At 40.1% G+C, this 14,855-nt stretch overlaps 1 protein-coding gene across 3 annotated transcripts in view; it reads left to right on the forward strand.

Annotated features, from left to right (window-relative positions):
- Nucleotides 1–14,855, forward strand: part of FLOT2 (flotillin 2) — a 60,890-nt gene that overhangs the window by 9,887 nt on the left and 36,148 nt on the right. For 2 of the 3 annotated variants that reach the window (XM_083172351.1, XM_083172353.1), the window contains exon 2: nt 11,840–11,921. In XM_083172351.1, coding sequence (XP_083028477.1) covers nt 11,840–11,921 — 82 coding nt within the window. Of the gene's footprint in view, nt 1–11,839; nt 11,922–14,855 lie in introns of those variants that run through there. The other variant, XM_083172352.1, reaches the window with a different exon arrangement.

Genomic DNA, 14,855 nt, shown 5'->3' on the forward strand with positions numbered 1-14,855 from the left:
GGGGGTCTTTAGACTGGTGGTTCTCTATCTGTGGACCCCGACCATCTTCGCATGGGGTTTCTGATCGTTGGGCTAATGACTTCTCTCTAACCTCAGTCAGTGATTCAAAATCTATTGAATTGTATGTTACTACAGACTCCTCACATCACTGGCTTAGAGATCTGAGGCATCGTCAGCCAACTCTGTTGCCATCGCAGTGCTCTGCCTCTTTTGTCCTGACCAGCAGTAGTTGGCTGCACTCCTGGCACCATCATCTACACGCAGATGTCAATTGGGGGCACATGACTGAAGTGCCACATACTTTCCCGCTGGAACTATGCATCTCCCCGTGTATTGCATAACATGAGGATACAATAGAACCATAATAACATTTAAAAAAACAGTTTTAGATTTTGCAAACTTTAGCAGAACTTATAACAATGGAAGAAATTACTTTAAATTATAAACGTTTACCATAAAACATGTCAGTTTACCATATAACAACAGTAACATTATATATTTCTATCAATTACACTTTCTTGCAAAACTATTCTATAAACGGATACATTTGTTACCTAATAAGCTCCGCCCTTCCACCTTCCTGCTGGCCTGTATCCGCTCAGTGCTTTAAAAATTCCATGCTAATAAGACTAGCAGTACTGGTGCATTACCACCAGCGCGGTTACCAAACCACCATGCAAATTGTGTGTGCCCCTTCCCCCACTCTCACCTGACAGCTAAAACAGAGCCTGCTCAGCTAGGTAGAGCTTCTGTAGCTCAGCCTTGATGCAGGACGCACGCACGCGATCCCAGTTGGAGCCTGCCCGCTGACACGGCTTCCAGTCCAGTAGCAGAGCTCCATGCACCTGGAGCAGGACAAGCGCACCTTCACCTCACTAAAAGCCGAAGAACCGGATGCCCGTTGCACATCCCTGCTTGCAAAGCTGCGGCTGGGAGCACAGACTTGGGGCATACAAAGGCAGCGCTAAGAAAGGCTTACCTTCCAGAGCTCAGGTGAAGCCAGCAGTAGGGATCGCAGCAGGGGCCTCTATACACAGGCTACATTCTTTCCTGTCACCCAGAGACCCAGACCCCTTTTCTATAATAAGAGGGGAAGGACTCCTGATATATGTCTAGAATTTAAGGAAAAATAAATGAAACCTACTAGGTTTACGATCCCTTTTTCTCCCTTCATCCTTTGCCAAAATCCATATATGAGATACCATTTTAAAAATTACGTTCTCCGCTTCAAAAATATTGTTCTTTTACAATTGCACATTGTATTGTTTGTGTGTGTGTGTGTGGTATGTATGTATGTGTGTGTGTGTATATGTATGTATGTGTGTATATATATATATATATATATATATATATATATATATATATATATATATATATATATATATATATATATATATATATATATATATATATAGAGAGAATACCCTTTCAATGCGCTACAGGAAATATATGGGCAGCAGCTATGTGGGTCCCCCCTGTTAGTGGGGGGAAAAGGGGAAGAATAGCAGAAAATGGACAAAGTGCGCCCTCTTGAAATATATCCACCACCAATAGAACAAATGGTGACAATGCGGTCACAATACAACAAATTTAATGTATAAAACAGATAAAATATAACAATAAAACAATTTATTCATCTGTGTGGAGTCATGGATTCTAAAACGGTCAATCATGCACAAAACCCAACGCGTTTCGTCGTTAAAACGACTTCCTCAGGGGTAACCGTCTAGGTGGTGGAAATAAGCATTATTATTTTTTATTTTTACACTAAAAGGTTGAGATATTGCAAAGACCCAAATGGTCAGTATTGAATGTTCATTTAAAGGTACATACCCACAAGTAACTGAATAACTCTCAGTCAAAGTGTAATACAGCTTTCATTAGAAAGAGAGAGAGTGGATCCTTAGCAGATCTCAATCCTTATGCCTGTCAGCATCTAAAACATGAACTAAACATATACAATATGTCAGGGAGGGAGCAAGATAGGACAGAGGGAATAATGACGATAATAAATGGAATATGGACATACCAATTTCCATACCAAATGAAAGATGGAAGATGGAGTAATGTCCTGAAGTGGTTCAGAATTACTCTTAAGTGTGGTACAAACGGACCTAAAATAATGATGGATCATGTAAACCATAAATATGTACCCAACAGAACAGTAAGATCTAGGTAAAATTAGATAAATTAATGTAGATCTAATTTAATAAAAATGTGGAAGTTAAATCATAAATTAAATAAAAGGAATGGGCGCTTCTCAATAAACAACACAAGACAGAAAAAATTATTATTAGTATTAGGGACAGACACTCCCCAATAAATGCCAGATATACGAACATAAATTATTTCTAGGTGCAAATAATCACCAATAGCAATTGTGTGTATCATACACTAACCAATAGCAATTTGTGTGTATCATACACTAACCTCACAATCAATGTGACATGCTCACAGCAGGGAGCAACAGATCAAAAAATAGTTATATTCCAATGGATCTGATAAAAATGAATACACCACATTTAGGACACAGATGGCCAAGTGTCAGATATACAACACAGATGTAAACATAATACAAGCCATAGTTCTTTGGAGAGAAAAAACCAGTTCTCACATACCTCACTCATTTAGTTAAGCAGCCAGATCGGGGACCAGACTCCATGTAATTAGTCTGGAGTAGCTGGCCGGTTTATATGGAGATTACCTTGTGACGTCACTTCCTATGTGGAATAGAATTAAGGAATAAGAATAGAGGCATAAACGGGACAAGATAATAGACCCCGTAGCCTTAGAAGGATCCAGGATGCCTCATAGATCGAGGCTATATAAGTGTGGAGACATACTGATTATTAAAAGTCTGTAAAGCACGGGGAAATCCCGCGTGCGTTCCATTTTGCGTTCCAAAGTCACTTCCGTGATGTGACTTCCGCCCGGCGGAATCAGGACGCACAGTCAGTACTGACGTCACTTCCGATAGGACATGCAGGCCGGAATATGCGTTCCAATTCAGCGGTGAAGCATATCCGGCTTGCGTTCCAATGTTGTTAGCGTTACTATTACAGCGTCGGCATTATTGACAAATGTGAAGTCTAGAACAGGGGTAATTTAACCCATAGCCTCCGCTGGTCACTGGTAGGATATAGATGATAAAGCATAGTTTTATATGCGCTGGTTACATTATAAATTATACATAGCTATATGCGCTGGTTACATTATAGATTATACATAGCTAAAGTGCCGGTAATAGGACCTGGATGTTTTTCTCTCCAATTACACATAAAAAATACATTTTACCACTGGGGCATATATATATATATATATATATATATATATATATATATATATATATATATATATATATATATATATATATATATATATATATATATATATATATATATATATATATATATATATATATATATATATATATATATATATACATACACACACACACACTTCTACATATTATCAAATAAAATAATATTTAATTTACTATCTTATTTATAGGCCTATAGTATAGATTTCATTGTGCGCATTCTCACTGCACCCAGACAGCATCACATTTAGTTGAACTGGTTAGACACCAAACTTTCCTTTACTAGGCTGAGGATAGAACATATAGTAGCTGTTATGGGGCAGACAAGGTTGTGTGTCTGTGCATATTGCACTGGTTGCATTTTAAATAGGGATATTTCCATCAACATTTTATAAACCTTGTATCCAACTAAACACAACAGGGTTTGGATGTTGGTTACAGAGCAATATATTATAATTATGTGAAAGCAACCAAATTAAAGTATTTTCCTTGTGATTTTTTTTTTCTACAAATAGAAATGGCAGAATCGGAATTCATTTAGTACTGTAATTTATTATCACCCCTTCACTGATCTAGATTGCTATTTTGAGCAATAATGGATTTCCAACTTCCTCAGTTTATTATTTATTAACTGTTTCTTATATAGCGCACAAATATTCCGCAGCGCTTTGCAGAGAATATTTGAACATTCACATCAGTCCCTGCCCCAGTGGAGCTTACAATCTATATTCCCTGCCACATGTACACGCACATTCATTCTAGGGTTTATTTTGTTAGGAGACAAACAACCTACCAGTATATTTTTGGATTGTGGGAGGAAACCGGAGTACCCGGAGGAAACCCACGCAAGTACGGGGAGAATATACAAATTCCACACAGTTAGGGCCATGGTGAGAACAATGAACAATTGTTAACTTTATTAGAATACACTACTAGGGGGTGTTATAAAAGAGACATAGTAATTAGGTAATCATTTAAATCATCACCAACATGCATTAGGTCAGCAGGAAAATAGTAGACAGAAAAACATTTTTGAGTGTCATTTTGTATGTTTTATCATCTAACCACAGTTAAAACTTGTACCTTTTGCAGTCCCGCCACACATCATGCACAGAGGCTTTTCGCTGTGCTCACCAAAGGTTACTATTCCCAGCCATAGTCCACTAGGAAATAGGTGAAGAGAAACGTTGACAAATATGTGAAAAGCCCCAAAACGCTCTAGGATTTTTTTAGGGCAGGGTACTTTTTTTTTAATCGGGACTGCACATTTTATATTAGAAATTCACATTTGAAGCAGAAATATATAGAAAAAATGTACACTGCACTAGGATTGTGTCCATTAAACATTGTCATTCTCTGCTATGCCTATTACATATTGTGTCGTAATGACAATTACACATTATACCCCACCGTAATACCCATTACTCCTGATGGCACACCCCAAAAGTTATCGGCATGTCAGTGCGGTGGGGGGCAGCAGAAGGGCGCACGGTGCCACATACAAAAAGGGCAGGGTGCATTTTGAGGTTTTGCACCCTGCAAAAGAAGCTTAGAAGGAATACTACACTTGTGACGACCATATGGGTGTTTAACCATGGGGTTGACCTATTGACCGTACGTGGACACTGTACATTGGGGCTGCACTATTGGCCCATATGCATGTTGACACCATGATGAAACCATTATTTCCCCTCTATCGGCAATAATTGTTGCCCACTTTAGCAATCAAATAGTTTTGTCCTAATATTATTATATAAATATCGCCTAATATATTCATAACATTATTATGCCAATAAGGTAGGAACTTGATTATTTTTTGGGATGAAATAATGTTAAATTAATACGTATAGTGGGTTTTTTTTTTTTTTTATTATTATGGTATGCCGCATTGGCACGAATTTTTAGGTTTACTTTATAATCCTTAGAACGGGTCCTATAAACGAAAATACATCTGATTATTTCAGAAATCCATAAAATAAGCAATGGAAGACTTGTCCAATGTATGGAAGCGTGCATCAACATTTAAATTCCCTGTTTTGCTGATGACTGGGTTAGATTCATGGCAAAATCCAAGATGTTGGAAATTCTTTACCCAATTCTGACCCAAAAATGATTGGTTTGGGTCAGTCATGGATTTATTTTATTTTTTTTGCAAATATATGTTTATTGGTTTTAGAAATTGTTACAAAATTATAGCATCCAATGGTAATGTAATCAACAAGCCAGAAAGTACAGATCACATGTTATAAGGACAAGATAATAAAATATTATATCCTGACAAATTGACTAAGTCTGAATAATTTGAATTGTACACATATCGCGCCTCTGGAGCACATAACACATAAAAAAGCTTAAAAGATAAAAGACAGAATGAAGGGGGGGATAGTAGTTAGGGAAGGAAGATAGGGGGGGGGGGGGGGAATTGCGGCTGGGGTCCACAAAAGTTTTTTAGACTGCCAATTAGTTATTGGCTAAGAAGACCTGTGAAGTCTTAAACTCCATCCACGGGAACCATATTGCTGTAAACTCCTGAGTACGTTCAGGGGGCACTCATGTCCTCCATGGACATATACAAATCTATTAAACCATTCTTTAATCGTGGGAGGGGATGTGGAACACCAGCGTACTGGTATGACCGCTTTTGCGGCACCATTCAAAAATTTCAGTAGGGATTTTTTATAGGAACTCACCGATCCGGGGTACAAATTAATTAACCAGAACGTGGGAGTCGTAGGGATTTCTTTGCCCACAATAGACTAAGTAAGTGACATAACTTGATCCCAAAAAGGGCGGAGCAGTCTACATTCCCACCAGATATGAAGAGGAGAGCCAGTCTCCTCGTTACATCTCCAGCACATGTTAGATGTACCAGGGAACATTTTCGCTATTGTGAGGGGGCATCTATACCAGCGAGAGAGAACTTTAAACTGAGTTTCAATTACAGAGTAGCTGAAGGAGCTAACAAATGTGGCCTGGAACCTTTTTGTCCAAGTCTCTACGTCTAAATCAATAGTAAGGTCCCTGCTCCAGGCCTGGGCATAAGCAGGCAGTGTATTGTACTTGTGTTCTATCAAGAGTCCATAGCCCCTTGACAAGAAATGCGTCGGGCGTAATGGTGCGAGACACATATTCTCAAAGGGCGTCAAAGCTCTGCTGGCAGCCACACGCACCTCCCTCCCCTGCGCATAATGTTTGAGTTGGAGGTATCTCCAGAGCTCTGATGAAGTTAACCCCCACTTGTCCTGTAGGGCAGAGAAGGGCATCATCTTATTCCCATCCATCAGCTGGCCCACCCGCTGTACCCCTTGTCGTTGCAAAGTATCGAATATTGAGTTGGCAACTCCGGGGTGAAAACCAGGGTTGTCAAACAATGGGGTAAGGGGAGAGAGTTGAGTCATGGATTTTTTTACATACTGTATTTTGCCAATTTCCTGACAAATCACTGATCTTTGATGTTTGCCAATTGCCATCAAAGAATTGCCTGGTAGATGAATGGGCTGCGTAAGTGTATTGCCCAAGTTCCAAAGTTCTGAATGTCCAGATGTATAATGAAAATGCATTGTTTTTGCTTAAACTACATGCAGGTTCGGTAAGAGATAAATACGTGTTTTCCACAGCACACTGAATGATATCAGTAACCAGATTTCAATACTACATGATGATAATAGAATTCTTTAACATTCAATTAAATTCATTATTATTATTTTTTAATCACTTGAAACCTGTGCAATAGGGAGCCCTAATACACCGAGAAGCCTTGATGACGGGGGCTTATTAATTTGTTTACAAATATATGTGAAGTCGTATATAAAATGATATATATTGTATGTAACAAACAGAAGCATCAGAATTGCACCAAGTTACCACATACAAGGTCGATGTTTTCAATACCGCTCAGGCATTTTTATCATGACTGGTGGATAACACCGCAATAAAGTAGCAGAAAACATGCAGATTGGGGTTTTACAAACCAACTTATATTGTGGGCGTGTTTGTTTCATCCTTCTAACCAATATGTGGCACTTTGATTACCACCAAAATATGTCTCAAGTCTGGTGCACAAAATAAGGTCTATACTTTTTGAGACCTGCATATAGTCGTAAAACACAATGTCCTAAAAACAAACATTTTTCTATTACTGTACATTGCATTTAACCCAGGAGATGCAACTTTCTGGGACTAATACTGCATATAACCCTCACTCACTAGTAAAGGTACCCATACACGGTGCGTTTTCTTCGTGCAATGCGCGCTCCCACAGGCATTGCATCGCATAGTACAAAAAGTATGTGCTGCCTTCTGATCGCATCGCACACAAAACGCATGCGATGCGATCCAGCACATAACGGGTGCGATAATCGCACCATGTATGGACACCTTTTAGATTTAATGCAAAATTCATCGGGTTTGTATGCATATGTGAGGTCTTGTTCTAAAGATGAAGAAATTTAATTTTACTCAACAAAAATGAAGAAATGCAACATTCCAATTAGCATTTCATACTTGAACACACGGTGGGGAAAACTTCAAACCGTGAACAAGGAAGTACTGAAAATAAATCGCAACCTTTGTGTTGCCTACAACAAATGTTTACTGGTAAGTCCTAGTGAAGGAAGATTCTTCTGACAGGAAGTTAATTCAGAAAATTACTGGAGCCGATCTGGTTTCTTCCAAATAAATGCAGAGTTCCATTTTGCAAGGCTGTGTTATAACACACCATTCAGTCTACACCCATACATTGTAGAAATCCAATTGGATTTCTACATTGTATGGTTGTTAGAAGAATCTTCCATTACTAGGACTTGCCGGCAAACATTTGTTGTAGGCAATACAAAAGTTACGATTTATTTTCAGTACTTCCTTGTTCACGGTTTGAAGTTTTCCCCACCGTGTGTTCAAGTATGAAATGCTAACTGGAATGCTGTCTGCTGACTACACATGTGATGTGATGACCTTCTGTAGTAACTTTCTGGGGTCCTATAATTATTTTTGTCTGATGGGATCCCAGAAAAAAATAGTTTGTGGACCCTTGTGCTAGTTGCAAGTACTTGAATATGTACGGGCACTTAACCTGAGACTTTCATCCCTGCAAAGAGAATTCAATTCCACTTTATAAATCGATCACAGGGCAGTGACCAGTAGGACGCCTCAGCTCAGGCTGCTGATACTGCTGAGTGTGACCCAGCTGGGGGACGGTTCGCTGACACTTTATTAAGGTCCATAAACACTGGGTGATTTTGCATGGAAAGCGATGATGGAGAAAATCACTGGGCTAAACACCCTGAGCAAATTTTGCCCGTTTTAGAGGGGGTTTTTTGTTTGTTTTTTTACCGGGGGTGGATGACTTTCCATAGCAGGACGTTATGAAAAGCCGTCCAGTCTGTCGCTCATCTGCTGGTAATATTAGCAGATGAGCAGTGGGGCCAGCACCCCATACACAATGGAAAGCCGCTCAAAAGACAAAACTATGCTGCTTTCGGCTCAAAGTCGCCCAATGTATATGAGCCATTTACTCAGGATTCTTAACCACTTGCCTGTCTTATGCTGCCCATACACTTATGCGATCAGATGAGATGCGACATCGCAATGCAATGTTCCATCGCATCTGATTGCATCAAGTGGTGCCCAGTGCAGCACCGATGTCGCATGCCATCCTGCGATGGACATCGGGTGCTGGAAGAGGGGTGGTGTGGGGCTGTGTAGGCGGGACCGGAGCTGGGGAACATAGTGATGGAGCTTTCAGGCGGCGGGACTTGTCAGCAGCAGCAGTTGACTTTGAAACACTGGCCGGCCCTCTGGCTGAGAGAGCTCTCTCTCAGCAGCCTCAGCCAATCAGAGGGCCGTCCAGTGTTTCAAAGTCATCTTCTGCCGAGTCCCACCGTCAGCGCTCCGGTCCACCACCCGGCCCCGTTCCCCGAACCCGCCGCTGATTGCATTCGAGCAATCGCATGTGGTTAAAAACCAAATGCAATTGCTCATGCAATTCGATAAATATGTGCAGCTCATATCTATCGATGCGACATTCGATGACGTGCCTGCACATCGCGTCAAATATCAGCTTAAAAATGCATGCAATCATTTGATTTATAGGACAGATGTGGTCGAAATCAAATGATTGCATGCAATATCTCACATATGTATGGGCAGCATTAGTCTGATCATTTGCAACCACATCAGGCTGTGTGTTCTATGAACTGGTCGCAAACAATGCAACCAATCATACACTGCGTGGCAGTCTGCAGGAAGAGAATCTTCTTAAATCTGCCACCCTCAGAGGGACCTCCTGGCCCCTCTGCTTTTCTGCCTGCCTGCCTGCCATGCTGCCGATCACTGCTAATGGGTCAGCACAGTAGAACCCACCCAGTAGCTCCTGAGGAAATGTAAATTAACCTCCCCTCAGCCCCTAGGTCAGGGCTGGGCAATTGCGGCCCTCCAGATGTTGATGAACTACACATCCCAGGATGCTTTGCATTAGTTTTCCTATGTGGCCATGCTGAAACTGATGCAAGGCTTGCTGGGATGTGTAGTTCATCAACATATGGAGGGCCGCAATTGCCCAGCCCTGCCCTAGGTTCTACTTGGTGACTGCTCCGATGGATTATTATAGTGTAATAATTCTGAAGATTAACCCTTGAGTGCCAAGTGAATTTGTCAAAATGGCTGTGAAAATTGGCAAGCAAACATTTTCATTCATCATCACGACCTGTAATGTCAACATTTTATATAGGAAATATAATCCTTTTTTATGTTAGATTTTTTTATTTTATTTTATATAATGTGAGCAATGCTGGCATTATTAGCAGATAATTTCTCACAGAGATGAGATGTTGGCACTCAAAGGGTTAATGCCCAGTCAGGCATAGCTGAATGATGCAGGTAGGACCTGTAATCTTTACTGTGCTATCATGACATTTGGATGCTTTACTGCAAACTTTGGATTTTAGTATTATGTGGTAACTTAAGGTCATGCATGTTTTTGAGATGATTGGTATCTGTTGGTAAAAAGACAAAAAAAACGCTTTAATATGTTGTAAATGAAATTAATTTGAAACCACTTTTTATGTAAACCTTCTTAAAATGGGTAACGAGATAATACAAAAATATATATGAATACATGTTGTCCTAAATGCAGACCTAAAAAGACAAATTTATGGAAAGCTAGCAAATGTGCTTGTTGGCATGGTAACATTAGAAACCATGCATTTTAGAGTAATGGGGAATACACACATAGCGAGTGTGGTGAGCGATCTGAGCTATGCTAGATCACTCAGATCGCTTAGCACACAGCACTGCTCCACGCACACACACAGCAATGTGTAGTGCTGTGCGCTGAGTAAGCTGTTGGCGCTATTGTTCTCTGGTGAGAGAACATTGGCAATGACGATATCTATGGTCCCTGTTCATTCTATCGGTGATAGCATTGCGCGAGGCCAAGCACAGCTATCGCTTGACCCACACAGCGATGTAGGGTCATTTTCTAAGGGCAGTATTCAATGAGAAAAGTTCTCCGTGTTTTGTGGAGAACTTGTGCTTTGTTCGCCTTGGACGGAGCATTTTGCTCTCCAAAAGCGAGCAACCCTATTCAATGTGAAATTCTCTCCGTCTTTCTAAGTGATGTTCTCCGTGTCTCTCCGTGTAGCAATTCTCCATCTTTTGATGGAGAGCTGGAATGTGAACTTTTAAACTAAAAGGTTTTTTTCTTAAATTTTGGTGTAAAAAAAACAGTTTTTTTTTTTTTCTGTGAAGGGGCATGTTATTTTTATTCATGTGCTTATAGCACATGAATATATATTTAATTTAAAAAAAAAAAAAAAAATATATATATATATATATATATATATATATATATATATATATATATATATATATATATATATATATATATATATATATATATATATATATATATATATATATTTTTTTTTTTTAACACAGTGCAGCCAGCAGGGGGCGCCGGAGCCGCTCATTAGATATTCATATATTCACTGCACCCGAACTTAACTATGCACGAACGGGAGCAGTGAATACTGGGTCCCCCGCTGGCTATAGGGGGGTGCAGCCTGGGTCCTGGAGAGCCCCCCTCCCCTCCACAGTCCTCTGGAGCAGCCAGGGAGACTTTAATCTCTCTGGCTGCTTCCGGCTCCCTGAAAGCTCCCTGCAGGGGTTAAGACTCTCCGCGAGTGGCGGAGAGCATCAGCCACATTGAATAGAGGGAGCAGGAGTGGCAGAGAGCCCTCCGGAACACGGAGAGTGCATGGAGAGCGAAATAAAACGCTCTCCATGCACGGAGAACTTTGACATTGAATACTGCATTAAGTGATCTAGTCAGATCGCTTAGAATATGGCTAAAAATTGCTATGTGTGTAGGCCCCATTAGACCCATTCACATATGTTCAATAATAAAGTGTATTACATTTTTGTCAGTGAATACATTTGAATTCTTTTGAAGTCTTTTTTTGTTTTCTTTTGGATGATTATTTTTTTTTTTTTTTTATTCACTTTTTTTTTGTTTGTTTTTAGGTGGGTGCTGTGGATCTGATACCAAACAGTATGTGTACGGAGGATGGGCCTGGGCATGGTGGTGTATTTCTGACACTAAACGGTTAGTGACCTCTATGTCTCTGTAACTTACACAATGTTATCAAATATGAGAGTATAGAGGGGATACGGTCATTGGGTCACCAGCAAGTTGTTAGACAGTCATTAGCTCGACATGCAGGAATGTCGACATGAGTTAGGTCGACCGGGTCATAAGATCGACAAGGTCATTAGGACGACATGGGTTAGTTCGACAGTCAAAAGGTTGACATTGGGTTTTTCACAGTTTTTTGTGCCGACAGGCAGTATTTCATGCCCTACCATCCACTAGGGCGTGGTGGGAGAATACAATAGTGTGCCAAGCGTAGTGAAGCATGGCGAGCGATGTGTGCACTTTAACCTGTATCCATGTCAACTGTCAACATTCGGGTCAAAAATAGTGAAAAATCTATGTCGATCTTTTGACTGTCGACCTAATGACGGTCCAACAACTTGTTGGTGACCGAATGATCCATACCCATATAGAGTAGATACTGTAGCATTTCAGACTGCATAGATGTCATTTAATCACTTTAAAAGTGCAATATGTCCTACAGCTGCCTTAATAATGCTACCAGAGATTACTATGCAAAACATATCTATTCCTTAAGACTGAATTCTTATCCTAGACATAACTTTGTTTTAATATTATTATTTTATATGAAACCTATCAAATTCAGTTTTGTTGCACCTTTAAATTGATTTTTTCAAATGTCACTGCATGCGGTGTTCTATTCCCTCACAATATGGAATATGCTACTATGTATCACTTTAGAAATAAAAGCTAAATTTATTGCATTGTAAGTCAGTTGGGCATTAAAATACAGGTATTGAAAGCTTAGCCAAAACCTTGTTCTTTGTGCTCAATCTTATGCTGGGTATACACTATGCTGATAGGTCGAGGGAAAGCCGATCCATCTTACAATCAATAAGTGCATACACACTTACCAATTGTCATCTCGATGTGTGCGTTTATGTGCCCTCCCAGTTGCTGCTCGGGGTGAGATCTCATCCAAAAATGTTACCACATTCTAAAGGTTCAAAAATACATAGATTGATGAGACACTCTAACTCCAGGTACATTTAACCATGAACAACAATATATGCGAATACCAGTACTTAATATGTAAGTACGTCCCTTTTGTATGATTTCTGCAAGTAGCAGATAGCTGATGATTCAGTCATACTGATTCCTAAATTGCACAGTCTGGACGATGGAAATATTAATTTTCACAAAGTCTTTTGCTTCAGTTTTTATGATGGCAATTTGCATGTACTGCAGAATGTCATGAAGAGTTCCTGTGTGCCATGACAAGGAGCTTAATCCCATAGACAAATTTTCACTGTATTTCAGCCCGGCCACAAAAGGACCAGCTGACATCATGTCTCCGGTGAGAGTAGTGACTACGAGAGGGCTGGAGGTTACTCTTGTCATGCTGATCGATTTAAGCAGGGTACACACAGAAGGATTTCTGTCCAATAGTTGTGACGAAGGCACCCAAGAACGTCCAGCAATCTCCTCCTAAAGTTAATTCAGCTATGGGATTGGGAGCACCACCAGTGCAGAGCTTGCTTAGGCACGTGTGAGTGCATCTGCACACAGTAAGGCAAACGCTTTTGGAGAATAGGCTGGTGTCAAGGGCAGCAAAGAAGCCCATTCTCTCCAAAAGGTACAGGGTTGGACTGCTGAGGACTGGAGTAAAGTCATTTTCTCTGATGAATCCCCTTTTTCAGATTGTTAGGTGGATATGGAGAAACGTTTCACCAGGGAAGTGCTACCTTCAGTCCATTAGTCCTTTTTCATGCTGACAGTAAAGCATCCTAAGACCGTTCATGTGTGGGGTCGCTTCTCAACCAGCCATGAATAAAGAATAATACCAAAACATCCTCCAATAACCGTTTGGTGATGAACAATGCCTTTTCCAGTATAATGGAGCACCTTGCCATAAGGCAAAAGTGATAACTAAGTGGCTTGTGGAACAAAACATTAACATTTTGGGTCCATGGTCAAAGCCCCAGACCTTAATCCCATTGAGAACTTGTGTTCACTCCTCAAGAGGCGGGTAAACAAACAAAAACCTACAAATTCTGACAAACGCAAAGCATTGATTAGGCAAGAATGGGCGTTCATCGTTATTTGGCATTGCGGAGGTCTTTAAAAAGTAAGGGTCAATACTGCAAAGATTAACTCTGCAATAATGTAATTGTCCGTAAAGCCTTTGACACTTATGAAATTCTGGTAATTATACTTCCAGTAAAAAAAAGGCCTAAACACAGAAGCAGCAAACTTTGTGGGAATTAATACTCATTCTCAACTTTTGTCCATGGCTGTACAGCTTTTTCTTTATTATATTTTAGGGTAGATATACAGTATATAACTGTAAATGGTACTATACCAATGGCCAAACAAGTCCCTTAGTTCAGTTATTACCCACACACTTTCTGTAATTACCGGTTATTCACCTGGCATTATTTCTGAAAGAGCAAGGGGCAGGACAGAGAGTCCTCAGGCTCAGTATACACCTATTGCCCAAAGCAACCAGACTAATTACCGTTGTTCACATATACCATCTTTGTTAGCAAATGTGTATCTTTAAGCCATGTCATTATGATATCCCACACATATGAATGTTTGTTTATTAGGCTCAAAAACACATATTTGCTAAGAAGAGATGTGATATGTGAGCCTTGTAGTAATGGTGCTTAGTTTTGGTTGCTTTGGCAAACGGATCCAATATACGCTGCTATGCTCGCCATACACTAGAGGAACTTTCATCCAATCATGCAACTAACTGGAAAATCATGTACTGTATGGGAGCAAATAACAATCAGCAATTTGCTCGTAAACCCAAGAGAAAGACATTTCAAATAGTTTTATTCAAACAAATTTAACATCAGCACCTTGTCTGACCGATCGTACAGCTACAGCACCTTGTCTGACCGATCGTACAGCTACAGC

This window comes from Crinia signifera, chromosome 2 (genome assembly GCF_055691185.1).
Source record: "Crinia signifera chromosome 2, ASM5569118v1, whole genome shotgun sequence".
NCBI classification, from domain to species: Eukaryota; Metazoa; Chordata; class Amphibia; order Anura; family Myobatrachidae; genus Crinia; species Crinia signifera.